Below are 18,749 nucleotides of genomic sequence, written 5' to 3' on the forward strand. Positions count from 1 at the left end.
ACTACAAAGGGAGACCCTGCCTCAAAAAACAAAAAAAGGGCTGGGGATTTAGCTCACTGGTTCTGCCGCCTACCTCGCAAGCTCAAGGTCCCGAGTTCGATCCCCAGTACCAAAAATAAATAAATTAATTAAATTAAAAGTTTTAAAAATGAAGATAACCCTGGGACTTGAGCGCGAAGTGCAGGATCTGCAGAGCGAAGTGCACGGCTCAAGACACTGCTGCGGGGCCTGGTCGTCACTGCGGGCAGCAGGCTTCTGCCCACTGACACCCGGGCTCTTCTTTAGGCAGGGAGGAGGACCGGTGGCTCCGCGGGGCTCCGCGGGGCCCGGCCCTGTGCACACGGAAGCGCCGGGGCGGAAGGCAGAGAGGAAGCTCAGCCCGTCGGGCACACAGACTGGATGGGGAAGTGGAGCGGCGCCTGGCCCACGCCCCGGGTTCGCCGCGGCCAGCAGGAAACGGGGAGCTGGCGCCTCTCAGTCTCAGACACCGAGGCAGAGACTCGAACCTGTGGTACCGCCCGGCCCGGGCAATTGCAGCTCTGCTCCTCCCCCGGACACGCTTAGAAAGTCTCTAGGACCCAGGGGAGCGCCGTGGTAAGTCGCTCGCGGTGGCGCCGCGCCAACCAATTAGCGGGCGCGAAGGAGATATATTTGCATGAGGGCGCGCCGCAGCCAATGGGCGGGCGCGAAGGCGACATATTTGCATGTGGGCGCGGCGCGACCAATGGGCGGCAGCTCGGCGACGCGGCCGCGGCGGCGCACTCGAGCATGGCCGCGGCTGCGGCGGGAGGAGCTCCGGGCCCGACCCCCGGCCCCGCCAGGCCCGCGCCCAGTGCCCGCAACCCGCCGGCCGCGTCGCGGAGGCGCGGGGACTCGCGGCGCCGCCAAGCCGCTCTCTTCTTCCTCAATAACATCTCCCTGGACGGACGGCCCCTCAGCCTGGGCCCCGGCGGTGAGAAGCCCCCGCCGCCGCCTGACGAGGCCCGTGAGCCGCCCGCGCCGCCGCCCGTGCCCCCCGCCGGCCTCCCCGGGCTGAGCGCCAGGCCCGCGCCCCAGGGCCTGCTCAGCCCCACAGCGGCCCCCTCCGGCCTCGGCCTGGATGGGCAGCGCCAGAGGTGAGTGGGCCGGGGGCGGGCTCGGGATCCAGGCAGCCGGGGCCACCAGCCCAGCCGGATGCAGGTGTGGGTGACCCGGCCCCAACAGCCAGAACGCAGGTGTGGGTGACCGGGCCCCAACAGCCAGGATGCAGGTGTGGGTGACCTGGGGTACATTCGCCTAGGACACAGCAGCCACAACAAAGGGGTAAGCAAGCCCAGGATGGAGGCGTCAGGGTTACCTTGGGCGTACCAGCCCACAACTCAGGTCAGGGTGACCTGGGGCACTCAGCCTCCAGGACTCAGGGATTGGGATGGTCCAGGACTGTCGGTGCATACGGGGGTCAAAGTTGGGTGTTCTGCGGCCCTCCAGCCTAAGTCACAGGGGTTGGGATGTCTGGGGCCAATAGTCCAAAAACAGGGGACAGAATTGGGATAACCTGGGCTTTTTTCAGTGCCTAGGCATGGAGGTCATTGTCCCCTTAATGCTGTCAGCTCCTGAATGTGGGGTCAGGGTCTTCTCTTGGGAATTCCCTGAACTTGATCCAGGGTGCTGTTGGCTCTGGACATGCTCCCTCCCCCACCGGCTTTGTCAGTGCCCTGGATGCAAGGACTCCAACCTCTCTTATGTGCCCCGTGCACATCTACCTTCCGGTGACCCAGCCTGTGGACCGGGGTCCTCCTCACAGTGCTCATCTATTCTCAGAGCCTTCAGCACCCAGCCAGACCTCACTGCCCACCATCCCACAGCTGCTGGGCTCTGCCCCTGCCACCTCTGAGTCCAGCGTCTGCACGATTACCCTGGCCTGGTTTCATTTCTTGGCACCCCCAGCCCTCTCAGCGGTCTTCCTCCCATGTGCTGTGTGTCCTTGCAGCAAATGCTGTGCCGCAGGTGACCCTGGGTCCACTCCTGTGCCCTGCTGCCCTTTCCTGAGGAGTGACTGCAGGAGCCAGGCCTGACTGTGGGGTCCCCTCAGCCAGGCTGCTCCTTGGCTCTGTGCTGCGTGCAGGGGTCTGGCATGGAGGACTCTTCATTCCTGGAGGTCCTCGAGCCGCCTCTGCTGCTCACGGTGAAGCGGTTCCTCTGAGGTCTGACTGGGGCACCTCCACCGTGTTTCTCACTGTCCGTGGTGCGCCTGCACTCGCCAAGGTTACCACCCCAGCCGGGAAGTGGGCGTGTTTCCAGCTGTGGCCAGGCTGAGAGGGTGCCTGTCTGCCTGAGCCTTTCCATCAGATTCTCACCCACAGACTGGCCTGGCTGCTGCTCCAGGAACAGTCAGAGTAGCCTCCGGGGGCCAAGGGATCAGTTTGCCCTGAATGTAGCAGCTAGGCACCCAGCATTTGGTGTGCCCAGCCCCTTCTTGAAGAGCAAGGACAGGGCTGCCAAGTTCATGGCTCTATTCTGATATCAAGGAGTCACTGCCTCTCCGGCAATGGGCAGCAGGCTCCAAGGATGAGGACCATCCACTCTCTCTGCTCCCAGGCCTATCACTAAGCAAGGGAGGGGCTGCCCTGCAAAGGGAGCTTCTGGCTACAGGCTTTAGGATTCCAGGATTCATTGCTTTTAGGAAGTGAGGAGAATATGAAGTGCTGGAGGTAGCCCCTGAAGTGTTGGTCATGAACATGGTGTTCCAGCCCAGCTGTGGAGCACACCTGGGTTCAAATCCTAGCCCTGCCACCCAGTGGCTCTGTGACCTTGAGCACCCTCTCAAGCTCCAGTCTCCTCCCGGGACAGGTTCACACGAAGCCCTGCCGCCCTGAGGTCGGGGGAACGCCAAGGGCTCAGCAGGGTGCATGACAGCATGAGAGAGATGAGAGCCAGGTCACCAGGGAGCGGTCACATCACAGTCTGGGGTGGATTTGTATGGACATGTAGGGCTCATAGTGTTTTCTGCAAAGCTAATGAGAGAAACATTGAAAGCTTTGTTTTCTTCATAGAACTTGTTTATTTTCATGGTGCACTGATTAAAGTCCAAAAGCAAGCTGGAGCTCTGGGCTCCCCAGGCTGAGCTTGGAGCAGGTGTTCTGAAGCCTGGCTGGCAGATGCCACGCTGCTCACTGCATCCTTTGTGCCGCATCTTCTGCCGGGTAGGCCTGCCATAGTCTCATGGGGCCGCTGTGACAAAGGACCACAAACCAGGCAGTGTACAGCAGCAGCAGTTTGCTCTCCCCCAGTCTGGTGGACAAAGCTCCAGTGTCAGGCATGGGGAGAGCCACATTGTGGGGTCCTTCCTGCCTTTTCCAGCTCTGGGTAGCTCAGGCATCCCTTGGTTTGTGGCTGTGTTGCTCCGGTCTCTGCCTCTGTCTCCACATGCTGTTCCTCCCTGGGTGTCTGTCTTCATGGCCTTCTCTTCTTAGAAGGACCCAGTCATTGTCTTCATCTTTATTGATCACATTTGCTGAGACCCTGTTTCCAGCTAAGGGCCTGTCCACAGGCACCAGGGGTTGGGACTTCCGGATCTTGGGGCTGAGCACAGTTCAAACCACAACAGCCCTAGCCAGTGTCCCCGGGACTGGGAAGGAGATAGATGGCTTTCTGCACATTGCAAGGAGCTGGGTGGCTATGAGGCAAGGCCATGGCTGTGCTGTGGGGGAGCAGGCCTTCCCCACCCGGAGGAGCCTGCTCTCAGCCAGGTCCCACTTAGCAGCCAGTGCCTGCCAGCTTAAACCCATTTCAGTCCAGCATCTGGCAATTTGTTTTCAGCCCTGATGGAGAGTGGCCTTCTCTCCAGCTGGGAAACAGCAGGGAGTGGTTCGCTGAGGCTGGGGCCCAGAGGTACATGTCCCCATGGCAACCCAGCGGCCTGGCCAGGACCAGGACCTGGCCACCGGGCCCTTCCCTGCCCTGGGACCCCAGTTGGGTCCTCACACTGTGTGAAGCGGCCCTGCTGGGAGTGAGGGAATCGAGGGCTCTGGCTTTGCCTGGAACTCCGGGAGCCCATGCCCAAGAGGAGGAGTGTGCCACTGTGCCAGGCACGATGCTCACACCAGGAGATGGAACAGCGGGCTGGCCGGACAAGCCCACTGCCCACCTTCCTGGCAGGGGAGGCACACGTGTGCAGGTATCAGCGCGGAGCATGCAGGCTCACAGCCGGACAAGTATGGCCACGTGGTGGAGGGGCTACCCGCTCTTACCAGTGTTTCAGCACCTTCTGAGTCCAGCCCCAGCCTGTGCGGCCCCTTCGCTGTCTGGGTTCCTAATGGTGACGTGGTCTTCAGCCTCAGAGAGGAGCCTGCCCCAACCTGCCCCGTGTAGAGACCAGAAGGTGAAGAAGCGGAGATAATTAGCAAGCCAGGTGCGGCGTGTAAGGCACAGTGGGTCTGCCCGGTCTGGGAGCGCCTTTGGGTTGGTCCCCTTTATTAAGGGCGGTTCTGAGAGTACTCTGGGTCACGGAGCTCCTGACCTCTTCCCAAAACTCAGACGCAAGCAGAACCGGGCCTGTCACTGCGGCGCAGGGAGCTGGAGCGGACACGGCCAGAGTTCTGAGGCATCCTAGGGCTCGGCAGAACTTGGACTCGCCGGAACACCCGGCGGACGGCGCTCCGATTGTTGGCTGAGGTCGCACAAAGGCCGAACTTTTTCTTTGGGTTTGTTTGCCTTTAGCGCTTTTCAGTCCAGGTGTCGGATGCGCATGTTCAGGCGGAAGAGCGTGAAGAGCGTGAGCAGAGCGTGAGCGCAGCCCCACGCATTCCCACGGCCTCGTAGGAGGACGCGCGGAAGGCCCAGTCGGGTCAGCTCCTCCGGGGGGCCAGCGCAGGCCACGCCCTGAGGACTGAGCTCGCGAATGAAAGCGGAGGGGGAGAGAGAGAAAAATCACAAAGGAAAAGAACTGTGGAACCAGCTGGGAACAGATTTTCAAAGCTGCCCAGAAGGACAAGTGTTCTCTAGAGAAACAGAAAATCGCAGGAGAAGCCAGACCGCAGAGGTCGGCCTCTGCCTGCACCTCCTCCTCAGGCCGCCACGGGGCCCTGGCTGCCGGCGCCGCCTCTGTGGGCCCACAAATGAGGCCCCAGGTGTGCGTGCGGGGAGTAATGACCCGAGGGAGTGAGCCGTGAGAGCCACCGGGGCGGAGCCAGGGAGCCAAGCCACTGCTCCCCGGGACGGTGCCCACGTGTCCCGCCCCCAGCAGCTGCTTTGTTCCCGACCTCCAGGCCTGCATCGAGCACTGACCATGGTGGGCATCGGCTTGGAGCAGGCCCTGTCTGCCCTCGCTGGCACAAGTCAGGGCTCACCTGGTGCCAGGTGCCCCAGGCTCTCTGGGTGTCTACCTGAGACACACCACCTGTGGCCAGGCCCGGTGTCTGGCCACCCTCTGCGGCCTGGGCTGGCGGGTACCCTGCCCCACCACTAGCTGGGGTGGTGAGTGAGGCCCAGCCTAGAGCCAGTGAGAGGCACCCTGCGTTTTCCTGGATTTACATCTGTTTTCCATCCCAGTTTGTTTCCAGCAAGCTCCTGATCTTTATCATTTAAAAGACTTAAATTACTGGGTAAAAAAGGGAACATGCCAGGGCGTGGTGGTGCACACCTGTTATCCCAGCACTCAGAGGCTGAGACAGGAGGATTGCCATGAGGTCAAGGCCAGCCTGGGCTACATAGTGAGATCCTGTCTCAGAAAAACAAACAAACAAAAAAGGAAATCTTAGGGTTTGGATCAAGGTGACTTGGAACTGACCAGATCTCAAACTGACCTAGCTGTGTGACCATGCACAAGTACAGAGCCTCTCTGTGCCCTACTGGGCGGGTGTGAGTGATGCTGCGGCCTGGGGAGTGTTGATGGGGGGGGGCGCTCATCCCCAGACCTGCAGGGCTCCCCAGGTAAATGCTGGCCTTAGTGGGCAGGGCAGGGGGAGGGCTGGGTGTGAGGAAGCTGGCTGGCAGCCCTGCCCTCAGTGAGGAGCTTTCCTCTCCCTGCCCAGGACCTGGAACCTGGCTCACGTTGGTGACAGGGCTCCCGCTGACAGACTGAGCTTGTCCCAGGCCACTCGGCTCAGAAGCCGCAGAGCCAGAGCGACCTGGCTCTCGGGCGCACCCGGCAGCTGTCAGTGGACACGTCTCCCAGACCAACTCTGCTCTGTGTGTCCGCTTTTTGTTTCTTCTCCCCCTCCTCGTGCCCCTCTTTCTCCTCTTCTTCCTCCTCCTTTTTCTTCTTTTTCTTTTTCTTTTTTTTTTTTCCAGTAATAGGGATTGAACCCAGACCAGGGCCTTAGCACTGAGCTACATCCATAGCCCTTTTTCATTTCTGAGACAAGGTCTCGCTGAGTTGCCCAGGCTTGGCTTGAACTTCCATCCTCCTGCCCCAGCCTCCCAGAGTGCTAGCATCGTTAATACCCTGGGCTGTATTGCTTGATAGGTGCTCAGAGCCATTCTGAAGCCTGAGCAGATAACAGACTCACTTTGGATCACATCACTGCCTGTGTGCTGCCTGACTTTGCCATGTCACATTTGCCCCTGGTTTCTCCAGCCTGGGCAGCCGTCACAAAGTACCTGGGCCGGGTGGCTTGAACAACAGGCATTTATTTCTCACATTCTTGAGACTGGAAGCCAGGGTCAGGGCGAGGGCAGGCTCCGTTCTTTGGGCCCTCCCTTGGTGTGTAGCACCTCTCAGCCCTGTCTTCACAGCATCCTCTCTGTGCGTCTTTGTCCTAATCTCTTCTTATAGGGACACCAGTCACCCTGGGTTAGGGCGGACGCCAGTGACCTGTAAATACATGCAGTGGCACACATCTCTAATCCCAACACTCAGGAAGGCGAGGCATGAGGATCGGAAGTTCAAGGCCAGCCTGGGCTACAAAATGAGACTATTTCAAAAAAAAAAAAAAGACTATTTCTGAATACAATCACATTCCAAAGTTGGACACGGGACACGGTTCAGCCTGTGACCCCAGCGGGGTACAGAGCGCCGAGGACCCAGCTGCTCCTGGGACTTGCTCAGGCGCACAGGCCCCTCACTAAGGGCCGGGCGGGCTGTCTTGTGTGGCCATGCCTTTCCGCAGCACGGTGTCTTGCCATTTCAAACCAGGTGTCCCTTTTGTGGCTGGGGGTTTGTATTCTTGTCCCTGAGGGGCGCAGTGGAACCCACACACTGCACTGCCCAGGTTGGCGTGAACCCTCTGCCACCTTGGAGCTGTTCAGGCTGCTGGGGAGCAGCCGGGGTCAGGCTGCAGCGCACGCCTTGGAGCAGAAGTGTGAGGCCTTCGGGCTTGCGAGAGCAGCTCCTCACATGTGCAGCCCCATGCCAGAGGATGTGACAAGAGCCTCCCCAGCAAACAGCGCTGGGGCGCCCAGCACCAGAACTAGCTGGACCTCCCCTGCTCCTAGGATCCCTCTGCCCTCGGGTGGCCCCAAGGCCTGAAGCACAGGGGTCTGTGCAAGCTGTGGCTCCAGTTCCACGCTGGCCTCCCTGGGCTGCCGGTTCCTGCATCGGTGGGAGCTTTCCCTTCCGAGTCCCCAGAAGGATCTGGCTCCCAGGCCCTCCTCACCTCTCTGGAGCTCTGATGCACCTGGGGCTGGCATCCTGTGCCCCTGTGGTGCACAGTAAGACACGCCATTCCAGGTATTGTTCTTTTTTTTTTTTTTTTTTTTTTGGTACCAGGGGTCGAACTCAGGTCCTTGCGCTGTGAGGCAGGTGCTGGAACCACTGAGCTAAATCCCCAGACCTCCAGGTATTGTTCTTAATGGAATTGAGTCACGTCAGATACCATCGCCACCAACACCATCACCATCCACAATACCAACACCACCTGCAGACCCTCCCTGTCTCCATGATGCCGACTGGGTGGTTATCCTGTTACTCCAGTGTTGCACCTGTTGGTCTTTGACCTTACAAGCTGTGTTTCTGGAATCCTTTGGGGGTCTAAGCACAAGTATCCATAGCCCCTGGTACAAGACAGAGAGAAAAGCTGACCGCTTCAGAGTCAGGAGAGAAAACCCCAGTTTGGTCCTGCAGGGCAGCCGGATGCTGTGCCCTTGGGAAGTTACTTCTGTAGTCACCCATCCATTCCACAGATGTGTGCCTCGGCTCTTTGCTGTGGAAAATGTCTGGGAGATTCCCAAGGTCCAGGTAGGAAGGGAGTGGCTGGGTCTCTTGTAGGTTTTTGCGGGGGGAGGTCTTAGCCCTTTGCCTGGGCTGAGCCTGGTATCCCTGTGGTCTGAGGTCCCTTCCTTGGACCAGCAGTGCCCCGCCTAGGAATCTCCCCACAGAGCCATCCGGCAAGAGTCCACGTGTTGTTCTAACACACCAGGCCAGGCTCCCCCAGGGACTGTGATCAGATGACCACCGGGGCTCCCACAAAGTGGATCGGGCCCTGCTTCCTTCAGGGCCTGGGTGCATTTGACACAAAAGATGTGGGATGCTGAGTGAGGGAATGGCTGGCACACAGCCTGGGTGTGGCCTGTGTGTTACCATTCATGGCAGGGTGGTAGCAGTGCTGGTGTCCGCAAAAAGATTGGGTGATTAGACAGTGTTTGAATGCTTACTCCTCTCTGTTATCTAGCTTTTTATTTAAAGATGTGCACTGCCTGTCTAATAATGGAAGAATAAACTAAAGAGCAAAGCCCCTGCAAGGCAGGGTGCTGGGCCCAAGGGCTGTGGCAGGGTGCCTTGGAGCCCTGTGCCCAGCTCTTCGCATCTCGGACCACTGAGAGGGCAGGCTTGGGCCGAGGTGTTAGCCTCAGAGCCAGCAGTGCCTCCGGTCTTCCATGGGCAACCCTGACCTTGGTGCCTCTGGCCTCTGGCGCTGCCTTTACAGCTTTGCTGTTGGCTTGCAGGATGTGTGTGCACCCTGTGAGGACCAGGAGGTCAGCAAGCAGTAAACGGCCACAGTGGTGACCCTGCGACTCATAACCCAAGTTCATCATCTGATGCAAAGGTGTCGCTGTGTGGGGTTCCGAGTCCTCGGGCTTGAGAGGACCATCACCAGCACACAGCACCAGAGGCTGCCCTCCTGAGCCTCCCTTGGGTGACACTTAAACTGCCTCCTGCTCCCCGTCTCCTAGGTGCAGGTACTGAGGACCCAGCACTGAGTGCACAGCACCCTGTCCTATGGAGGCCAAAGCCATGGGGAGCCAGACAGGAGGGACACCTCCTCCCGCTGGTGACAGCACTGCCAGCAGGTCACACACACGGTCACAGGATAGCAGGACTTCGCAGCCCTCCCTGAGGGCCAGTGTGTGAACAGAAACCCAAAGTCTGGAAGGAGTTGGCCTCAGCAGAGCTGGAAAAGAATGGTCCAGGCCAGGAACAGCCCCTGGGAGGGTGCAGAGTGGGGAGCAGTGGCCTGCTGCAAAGAGGGCCTGGTGTGTTCGTTGCCCTGAGCTGGCTGTAGGCCCCCAAGGGCCTGCCCTACTGCAGAGGGCATAGGCATGTCCATCACAGGTAGGCCCCTGTGGTACAGCCCTGGAGAGCCCGCTGTGCCCAAGTGCCCTCAGGCATCAGGCAAGGTCTGCATGATTTGTTCTAAGGAGTCTGCTAGTCCCCAGGAAGGGGCACAGAGGGTGCTGCCTCCTCACCACAAAGCCCTGAGCCCCAGAGCTGAGCGGCCAGGCTGACAGCAGCTCCAGGAGCGAGCTGCAAGGTGGTCCCAGAGTGGGCCGCGGTGTCTGCTGAAGCCTCTGTGTTCCTTGCAGGCGGCGAGTTGCGTCCCAACGCTGCTCCCTCGAGTTCCTGGAAGACACAGTGGGCTGCGCCTCGGTACAGAGGTACGCAGCCCGCTGCCCCGACTCTAGGGCAGCCACTGACCCCACGAGGCCCCAGAAGGTCAAGAGTGACCTGCTTTTTTCCCTTGCAGAACCAAACATGTGTCTGGGTCGCCTAGACACAAAGGCCTGAAGAAGACCCACTTCATCAAGAACATGAGGCAGTATGACACGAGGAACAGCAGGTAATAGCACCCAGGCACCAGGGCCCTGCTGTGGGTCCTTCAGGGCCCCATGAGTCCAGACTGTGGTCCCGGAGCCCAGCGGTGTGGGGTCTGGGTGTTTGGGGTGGACACGCCCTCCTCTTACTGTCTGAACACCCGCAGTTTCTGGCATGGCCTGCAAGCTACTTGCTGTGCAGTTCAGGGAGGAGCCGCCAGGTGGACACGGCCTGTGGGGCAAGAACGAAAGGAAAACTGGAAACAGATGGGCTTGGCCCTGAGATGCGTCGGGGAGGAGCCTGGTCGTGTTTGGGAAAGTGGGAGGCTGAGCTAAAAGCCAGTGTCCAGCTGCCCAGACGGTGCTGCGCTGGGCCCCGGGAGGCTGCACGTGGCTGCCCTGCCTCTGTACGGCCAGTTGCTGTGACACGGGCCCAGAGAGTTGCTCTTCCCCTGGCGGCCACCCTGCCCAGCACCCCCAGCGCTGCATATAGGCTTGGAAGGACACTTCCTCTCCAGTGCTGTCCTCAGTGTCCCCAGGGACCTTGCAGCAAGGGCCAGAGGCAGCCAAGCACTGGGGCTGTGGGCCTGGGCGGGTGGGGCCGGGGGCTGTGGTTGTTTCTTGCTCCTGTGGACCACACGCTGCCCAAGCACCAATAAGGAGTCTCCTGCCTTGGGTACTTCCTGGCTCTCAAGGGCCCACTCTTCCCAGGACGACTAGGGCCCTCAGTCCCTCGGCCTCCACCTTTATGAACAAGGCCTGGCCTCTCCCAGTGAGCCCTCCAGCCAGTGTGCCCGGGGAAGACCTTGCCTGCGCCACTTGGGCTCACGCCCGGTGCAGCGCTAGGGCTGCCATCACCAGACCTGCCCACAGCAGCCACTCTGGGCTCCTGGGGCCCAAGAGCCTCCTCCAACTAACTGGGACCTTCCCGTCGCCTGTCCACCCTGCCTCTTACAGGATCGTGCTCATCTGTGCCAAGCGGTCCCTGTGCGCGGCCTTCTCGGTCCTGCCCTATGGAGAAGGCCTGCGGATCAGGTGAGTGTTCGCATGCGGGCCAAGTCCAGAGTCCTGGCCCAGCTGAGCCCAGTGTGAAGGTGTTGCCCACCCACCAAGGTCCAGATGGGGCCTGCAGGCACTCATGTCAGCTGCCATCAAGCTCAGGAAACCCCGCTGTTTCCCGTCCTTGTTCTCTGGGGGCCATGGTTTGTGTCCAACCTGTCCATATATAGGTTGCCTGGGGTGCTCCTGTCCCTCAGAGACACAGTCGTGCCTCCTGTGACCAGGCCAGGCAGTCGTGTCCTGAGCACAATTTGGGAAAGAAGGAAATGGCTGTGGGGCGGGACAGCACTGTGTGTGGCCCTGGCATATGTAAAACAGCAACAGAGACCTCCTGCCTGGGGAGGCGGCCAGTTCTCAGGGCCCAAGCTGAGCTGCTGAGCGGTGTGACTACAAGTGAAGGGTTTTAAGCACCCAGGAAGCAAGCTTGGGCAAGTGAAGGTAAGTGCCAAGTGACATCATGGTGCTGCCAGCCCCCAAGGGTGTGGACAGGTCATGTCTGTGACAGGCAACAATGAGAAGGTGGCCTTACAACGGAAAGACACCCTGGCGCACACCTCTGAGCCATGCCCACTGAGGGGCCATGCAGACTCCTGGAGAGCTTTGGTGCAGATGGACGGGTGGGCTGAGCTGCTGAGCTGGGGCTCAGCATGGGCAGAAGGGCCACTGCCCCTTCTCCTGTGCATTGCAGTGACCTAAGGGTGGACAGCCAGAAGCAGAGGCATCCGTCCGGTGGCGTGTCTGTTTCTTCCGAGATGGTCTTTGAATTGGAAGGCGTTGAACTGGGAGCGGATGGAAAGGCAAGAGCCCCACGGCCATCTGGTGGCCAGCACTGTCAGGGCCAGAGGGCAGGGCCCTGGGAAGGCACCTTTCACATTAATCTGAAACACGAGGTCAGCAGCTGCCCTTGCTCCAGCCCTGAGAAGTCACCCGAGTGTGAGTGACATGGCACAGGTGTGTGTGGCACCACCCAAGCTGCAGCCTGAGCTCTCCACACTGTCTGGCCCACCTCTGGGCTGGGGGCCGAGGCCAAGGGTCCTCTGGGCAGGGAAAGTGTGGCAAGCTGTGCTGCAGAACAGGCGCGAAGCATGCCAGCCCCAAGGGAGCGCGTGACATGCTGCTCACAGCTCCTCCCAGCTCTGGCTTGTGCAGTCTCGGAAGGACAGGAGTCCACGTGCACCTGGCTTTCCTGCAGTGCAGTGCAGGGAAGCAGAACTGAGCCCCACCATGATTACCTTTCCAGGTTGTCTCTTATGCAAAGTTCCTGTACCCTACCAATGCCCTGGTTGCACACAAGAGTGACAGCCATGGCCTGCTGCCCCAGCCTCGGCCCAGCATCCCCCGGGCTCTGCCAGGGTCAAGACACAAACCTGCCACAACCAAGGTACCACCAGCTGGCACGGAACTAGGTAGGCACCCACCTTCCCCATGGCACGGACCTGGGTGGCATACAGGCCTTCACCATGGCCAGGCCAGAGCCAGGAATGGGCCACCGGCATCAGTAAGCCACATTCACCCCCAAAGCCCTTGCTGGAGAGCCTGCCCTGGGAGCAGGGCCAGTGGCAGCCTCTCTAGAGAAACAGCTCCAGTCGGCACAGCCAGGCAGCGGAGAGGAAACCATCCCAGGCTGCTCCAGAGGGGCCGTCTCTACTGCACCCACAGACTTTGGGCAGGGAAGAACCATAGCCAGCACCTCCCCAACTTCAGCAGTTTTGCTGGTTCTGATGGAAGTTCTGGGTGTCAGGAGCTGCCTCTCCTTACAGGGAGCGATGGGGGAGATACCCTGGAGTACAACCCCAACCTCCTGGATGACCCACAGTGGCCCTGTGGGAAGCACAAGCGTGTCCTCATCTTTGCCTCATACATGGTAAGGCCGGCCCTGCTCCACAGTGAGCAGGCACACACCTGCCCTGCATGGCACCTCCTGGGGCAGGCTGAGGGCAAGCTTCCCCAGCATGCAGAACCCTGGACAGCCAGCCCAGGGGGTACCTTGCCCCAGAGGCAGTAGGGTAGGAGGCTAGGCCTGCAGACACAGGCAGTGCATAAGCCCAGCCAAGAGCCATAGGCGCCTAGGTCACCCTGGGTGCCTGCCTGGGCCTCCTGCCAAGGACAGACGGGCTCTATGCCATCTTGCCCTCAGCCCCGGTGCCTCTCTGAAGCCCCACATGCTCACATGTGCAAACCTAGGTCAAGCAGAACCCACCCTACTATTTCTGTTGCAGACCACAGTGATAGAGTACGTGAAGCCCTCGGACCTCAAGAAGGACATGAACGAGACCTTCAGAGAAAAGTTTCCACACATCAAACTGACACTGAGCAAAATCAGGAGGTAAGGAAGGCCAGGTGGGTGCCCTAGCCTAGCCTGCTCCCTCAGCTGTGTGCCCTGGCGATGGGCTGTCCTCGTGAAGGCTGTGGCACCTTTTCTGATAGCTCAGAGCACACATTACAAGCCGTGGGTGGGTGACCACTTGAGCCGTGGCCATGGCCTCTGCCCCATGGACCCAGCCTCCATCCCACATCCTGCCTGCAGTTTGAAGCGGGAAATGCGGAACCTGTCTGAGGAGTGCAGCCTGGAGCCAGTGACTGTGTCCATGGCCTACGTATACTTTGAGAAGCTTGTACTGCAGGGCAAGCTCAACAAACAGAACCGCAAGTTGTGCGCTGGCGCCTGCGTGCTACTGGCTGCCAAGATCAGCAGTGACCTCCGCAAGAACGAAGTGAAGCAACTCATTGACGTGAGTGTGAGCTCCCCACTGCAGCTGCCCTGAGCAGCCCAGGCCTCCTGGGCCTGCACCCCGAGAAACAAGTCACCTGCCTGACTGGGGGGGCAGCCCACACCCAAAGCCACTGCCTCAGGTAGGGAACCCAGACAAGGGTTGGGCCTGTTTAACCTTTCTCTCCTCCAATGCAGAAGCTGGAAGAAAGATTCCGATTCAACAGGCGAGATCTCATTGGGTTCGAGTTCACAGTGCTCGTGGCTTTGGAACTGGCCTTGTACCTTCCGGAGAGCCAAGTGTTACCTCACTACAGACGCCTCACCCAGCAGTTCTAGCCAGGCCACAGCCTCGAAGGAAGGCTAATCAGCAGGTAGACGTGTTCCTTGGCCTGGGCACTGAGGCTTCCAGCATCTGTGTGTCCACCCCACCTTGCCCACCGGCCTCCTCTAGGTCTGAGCTTCTTAGCCCATCCACTTCATTTCTTTACTCTGCGTTTCCTTGGAAAGGGACACTGCTTTCGTCCAAAGTGTACCACAGCTCCAAGGGTATCTCTGAGAATTTTCCTGGAGCTTTACATGAACACAGTGCAGGGTTTGATTGGTTTCTCATGTGCCTGAGACCAGCCTGGCACCAGGACCTTTGGTTTTCACTGTGTGGTGGTGAATCCTGAGTTCTGGCTGTCTTCCTCTCTTCGCCTTACCTTTGCAAACCATCAGCTGCAGCCCTAGCATCAGAGATCTGGGTGTCCAGACCTCGAAAGTATGCCAAGATTGCCAGGTGGTTTAACTTCTCAAGTATCCATCTTGGATATTCGTTTTTCTGGATGTGGCAGTATGGCCCCTCAGCCCCAGCAGTGTCTCCCAGCATCAGCACCTGCTGGCTCCATCTCCACCTGAGCAAGCTCCTCCAGAGCCTCCCCATCAGCACTGGCTTTTGGTGTCAGTTTAAGCCGCCAAGAGCAAAGTCTAGGTCTGTTCTGATGTTTTTCTAACTCTTGGACCTGTTTTTAAGCATTGTGTCACTGTGAAATCCCACAATGCCATGTTGCATGCCCCACAGGGCTTAGCAGACACCAGCCCAGTCTTGGCCAGGCCCCACCCTCTGCTTCTCATCAGGAAAACCCACTCACCCAGAACACAGGAACTTCAGGACAACTGCTGACTCTTGGCTCTTGACTTTCCTAAGCAATACTGTGGCTGAGAAATGTTTACTGTGACTTGGGATTTGGCTCTGTGAGGTTTTCCAATGTGCCCAAGGCAGGAACCAGGCACAGATGTAGACCAGAAGCCAAGCTGGGATAATAGGGTTGGTTTGCCCCTGGCTGATGAGAGCACCAACTCTGCATTCAACACATCAGGGACAGTAGGTCTTACACAAACTGTTCAGGGAGGCCCACTGAAGGTCTGACCTGAAACCACACAAAGGCACCGACCAGTGTGCAGTCCACAGCATTCTCAGTCAGTGCCTTTTCCTCATCAGGAAGTAGATACCATCTTGGCCAGTTCAGCCAGCATGGCGCACCATGCCAAGCAGCCACCATTGTCCCCTCTGCAACTGTGGCCACAGGGCATCTGGGCCACCTTCTGCTTTTCAAGTTTGTCCAGTGTTCTTGCAGTGGCCCACGTGGCTGTTTGATGCCCCATCAAAAACAGGAACCAAGGAATACTGCTTTTCCTCAGTGGCCAGCTAATCTCAAAAATGGCCATGCTGTTGGCATCCGGCAGACCTGCCTGTCACTGGCAGAGGCTGTGCTAAAGGGAGATGCTAACCTGTTTGTGGGACTCAGCTACTTGCCTACCTTCTCCCTGCACTCACCCTGATCACCCAGGCCGAGAAGCAGTAAAAGCCGGAGCACACAAAGGGAAGGCTGCAGGACAGGGAGGAACCAGTCCTTATTCTGATCTACCATGCAGTCTCCCATTCAACATGCCAAGGAGTCCCTCCAAACTCTTCTGTGCACCCGAGACCACACCCCACAGTATTGGGCCTAAATCCAGGCCAACCACTCTCTTCACTGTCCTGCCACCAAAGGGTGTCTCCGGGCACTCCACTTGTGAACCCTAAAAGAAGCTACCTTCCTACATACTGCTCTGGTTTACAACCTACTCTCTGGGGCACATCCCCTTAGGACTTCCATAGATGTTAGTGTGAAGAAAATGGTTGATGAACACAGTGGTAACTTAAGTTTGTTATTTATGCGGGGAGATTTAGTCCTTTACCATACTGGTCTGTTTGAAGCCCTTCTGTATGTCCTTTTCAGTAACTGTGTGGTGTCTTGAGAGCTGCTACAACAAAGCCAACACTTACACCAAATGACAGCCTGAACCTGTCATCCTCTATACCGAGTCCAGAAGTCTGAGCTGTGTCCCAGGTGTTCAGCTGGGCTGTGACCAAACAAAACCAGACCTGGTACCACTTCCTCAGCACCCAGCAGTTGTGAACATAAGTGTGCATAAGTGAATATCTGACCTCAGAATGTTCAAGTTACTTATCATGGATTGTTTTCAAGTGGATAACATTTATTTGTTGGAAGTAAAATTGTTTTGCAACATACTCCATGGTTTGTCTCCTTTGAACTAAGGTACATTGCCCCATTCTAGTCGCCCATACATAGTCAAGTGCTACCCCTATTCCCAAGCCCCCAGGAGCATGCCTACAGGGACAGAATAAGCCAACACAGGTGCTTTCTGACTATTTATTTATGACAGATGTTCCACATCCACAACATTCTCCACTCAGAAGTTCCTACAATAAGGAAAGAAAGGCAGTGTTACAATCTTGTCTCTGGGGTGATCCTCAACCACTGCCCAAGAACAGAAAACTGCCTCTTACTTTGAGACGATGCCATCAGCCTTGGCCAAACGTAGAATAGAGTCATCTGATTCACCCTGGAAAAAGAGCTCTCTAAGAATATTTCCACTATGGCTACTTGGGCTGGCAGGAAGTCCTGCATGCACCATCAGACTGGCGTTTCTACCCAGGAGAAAGGGTATATAAACAGCAGACAAGCACTGCCAGTGAGCAGACACTAGCAAGCTCCTAGACAAAGGCAGAGCCGACCTTCTGGGCCCCCAATCACCCTTTTCTACCCTAGGAAAAAGCAAGCAACCAGTAAACCTACTCTTGCCTATGATCTATTCTGGCCTAAAAGAATGAAAGACAGCATTACATGCCCAAATGCCCAGGTCCAAACCCCCAGCAACCGGAGGCTGGGGGAACGTCCACGTGGTAACCAAAGCATAGGAAAACACTCACCATCCTGCGAATGGCCCCGCAGATGGCATAGGTTTTAAACTGGCCGTTAAACCTGCCCGTGACCTTGTCAACCTACGAAGAAAAACGGAAAGGCCACTTACCTTTAGCCTAATCGGGAGTTTGAGAAACAAAGTACAAACCCAGTCCAAGAGCCTTCCCGTGGGGGCAGGCTTCCCACTGCCCAGGATCCCGTCTCACCTCGGCCACATTCATCTGGATGGATGCGTGGTCCTTCGCACCAATAATGCGGTTGCTGGCGGAGCTGCAGGCAAGAGGGCTCCGTGAGCGAGGAAGGGAGGAGCTGCGGCTGGCTGGCCCGGGAAAGGGCCGTGAGCCCAAGGACGGAGGGACCACGGGGAAACCGACAGGAAAGGGCCACGGATGCAGCGCGCTGGGCGAGAACACTCACCACTTCCGCGGCACATACAGGTCCACGAACTCGCCCGCGTCGTTCTGCATATTGAGGCCCGGCCTAGGGAGCAACGCACGGCGCCACGAGTTCTGGACTGCCCCGCACCCCACACGCGTGGCCCCAGCCCGATCCCCGCCTGGCGCTCCCCGAACGTTAGAAACCCCGCCCTGGCACCTCTAGAACCCTGCCCGGATCGGCCCCCGCCTAAAACCTACCCCTAGTACCCGACCTGCTGCCTCCGCTACTAGCGCGAGCAGAGAAAGGAAGTGGCGCGTCCCCCGACGGCAGTATCGCAGAGAGGAGGCGGGGCTTCAACGAGCACTTCCGGGTCACGCACCGCTTGGCGTCTGCGCATTACATCCCTGCTGGGCGTCGGTCAGGCACACCCACTTCCGGCGCGGAGAAGCTACGCCCCGCCCAGTCCTGTAGCGCGCGGCGCAGTTCCCGGGAGAGGGCGGGCGCTCGCGGCCGTCCCCGCCCCGGGACCCCGCGCCTGGTCCGAGCTCCTGCCCGCGGCTGTGTCAGCTCCCGGGCGCGGGGCAGAGACACCTTGCTGTGGTCCGGGCAGAGATGCTGGTCGCCCCCGAGGGCAGCAGCGGCGAAGGGAGGCACCCAGCCCGCCAGAGCGGCCGCGCGGGGCATCGGAAACCGGCGCGACCCGGCGGCCCCTCTCGCGTGCGCGGGAGTGTTGGAGGCGCCCTGCGACCCCGCCGCCAGCCACCTGCCGCTGGGAAACCCTCCAGAGAGCGCTGGAGGTGACTCGATGAGCCGGGTCCTAATGACAACCGGATGGAGACAGCCCGTGGGTCCTGGGGACGCCTCGGTCGCAGCCTGAACTCGTTACCGCAGGAGCTCGCCAGCGAGGGAGCAGGGGGCCTCGGTCCCCACAGCCTGGCCCTGCACAGTCTGCACTCCATCCCCCAGCAGTACTGAGAAGTACTTATGCCGGTCCTTTCCAGGTGAAAATAGAAGGTAACATCCCAGAGTCACCCCCACCCCAAATTCATGGGAGTGTCAGAGCACTTCCCCCAGGAAAGCTCAAGAGAGCTTCGTCCTGCCTCCCTGGTGGGGCCTGCCCGAGGCCGAGCCACAGCTGTGGTACCCGGTCCCTTCTCTGACCCAAGCCTACCTCATGCTGTCAAGAACCCTCCCAGAACCAAGTTTTCCTTTTCACATACCAATCTGCTTGTCATTAAACACTGACAGTGAACTGTGTGCCTGAGGTCTCCCCAGGGAACTGGAGCTGCTCACCGTGTAGCACTGCTCGCAGTAGGCACACAGGGCACGGTGTTGAATGAATGCACCAGAAGCCCTCAGCACAGCACCCTGTCTGAGTGAGAAGGTTTAATATCTGGGGCTGT

The 18,749-nt window shown here is 58.8% G+C and overlaps 2 protein-coding genes and 1 non-coding gene across 7 annotated transcripts; 1 reads left to right on the forward strand and 2 right to left on the reverse strand.

Moving 5' to 3' along the window:
- Nucleotides 1-743: 743 nt before the first annotated feature.
- On the forward strand, nucleotides 744-16,274 carry Cables2 (Cdk5 and Abl enzyme substrate 2). Of its 3 annotated transcripts, XM_004841011.2 has the most exons (11): nucleotides 744-1,115; nucleotides 9,721-9,792; nucleotides 9,882-9,974; nucleotides 10,906-10,983; nucleotides 11,696-11,804; nucleotides 12,248-12,413; nucleotides 12,768-12,871; nucleotides 13,227-13,333; nucleotides 13,535-13,739; nucleotides 13,916-14,091; nucleotides 15,982-16,274. In XM_004841011.2, exons 1-10 carry the CDS (start codon nucleotides 769-771, stop codon nucleotides 14,054-14,056), a joined length of 1,422 nt encoding a protein of 473 aa, XP_004841068.1. In that variant the 5' UTR covers nucleotides 744-768; the 3' UTR covers nucleotides 14,057-14,091; nucleotides 15,982-16,274. The 3 variants fall into 3 exon arrangements, with proteins under 3 accessions (XP_004841068.1, XP_004841070.1, XP_087053821.1); XM_004841013.4 differs by having other exon boundaries at nucleotides 13,916-16,274; XM_087197695.1 differs by lacking the exon at nucleotides 9,721-9,792 and having other exon boundaries at nucleotides 13,916-16,274.
- On the reverse strand, nucleotides 14,965-15,083 carry LOC147822154 (small nucleolar RNA SNORA48). The gene has a single exon (XR_015446138.1). It is a non-coding gene; the product is annotated as a small nucleolar RNA SNORA48 (small nucleolar RNA).
- Nucleotides 16,275-16,402: 128 nt separating the features above from the next.
- On the reverse strand, nucleotides 16,403-17,750 carry Rps21 (ribosomal protein S21). 3 transcript variants are annotated; one of them, XM_004841008.4, is made up of 6 exons: nucleotides 17,604-17,750; nucleotides 17,386-17,448; nucleotides 17,175-17,238; nucleotides 16,977-17,048; nucleotides 16,554-16,609; nucleotides 16,403-16,466 (listed from the first exon to the last, which is right to left on the reverse strand). In XM_004841008.4, exons 2-6 carry the CDS (start codon nucleotides 17,433-17,435, stop codon nucleotides 16,457-16,459), a joined length of 252 nt encoding a protein of 83 aa, XP_004841065.1. In that variant the 5' UTR covers nucleotides 17,436-17,448; nucleotides 17,604-17,750; the 3' UTR covers nucleotides 16,403-16,456. The 3 variants fall into 3 exon arrangements, with proteins under 3 accessions (XP_004841065.1, XP_004841066.1, XP_087053823.1); XM_004841009.4 differs by having other exon boundaries at nucleotides 17,618-17,745; XM_087197697.1 differs by lacking the exon at nucleotides 16,403-16,466 and having other exon boundaries at nucleotides 16,550-16,609.
- Between the last annotated feature and the right edge of the window lie 999 nt (nucleotides 17,751-18,749).

Source organism: Heterocephalus glaber, unplaced genomic scaffold (assembly GCF_053883595.1).
Source record: "Heterocephalus glaber isolate CG9 unplaced genomic scaffold, H.glaber_assembly_v1.0 deba00001673, whole genome shotgun sequence".
In the NCBI taxonomy this organism is placed as follows: Eukaryota; Metazoa; Chordata; class Mammalia; order Rodentia; family Bathyergidae; genus Heterocephalus; species Heterocephalus glaber.

What these genes read in the sequence shown, in the direction of transcription:
- Rps21 (XM_004841008.4), bottom strand. Translation starts at nt 17,435, where the DNA reads ATGCAGAACGACGCGGGCGAGTTCGTGGACCTGTATGTGCCGCGGAAG. An exon ending in CTGTATGTGCCGCGGAAGTG is followed by an intron (nt 17,239 to 17,385) that starts GTGAGTGTTCTC and finishes TCTTGCCTGCAG; the next exon opens with CTCCGCCAGCAACCGCATTA. An exon ending in GCGGGGCCATTCGCAGGATG is followed by an intron (nt 16,610 to 16,976) that starts GTGAGTGTTTTC and finishes CTCTTTTTCCAG; the next exon opens with GGTGAATCAGATGACTCTAT.
- Cables2 (XM_004841013.4), top strand. Translation starts at nt 769, where the DNA reads ATGGCCGCGGCTGCGGCGGGAGGAGCTCCGGGCCCGACCCCCGGCCCC. An exon ending in GGCTGCGCCTCGGTACAGAG is followed by an intron (nt 9,793 to 9,881) that starts GTACGCAGCCCG and finishes TTTCCCTTGCAG; the next exon opens with AACCAAACATGTGTCTGGGT. An exon ending in TCATCTTTGCCTCATACATG is followed by an intron (nt 12,872 to 13,226) that starts GTAAGGCCGGCC and finishes TTTCTGTTGCAG; the next exon opens with ACCACAGTGATAGAGTACGT.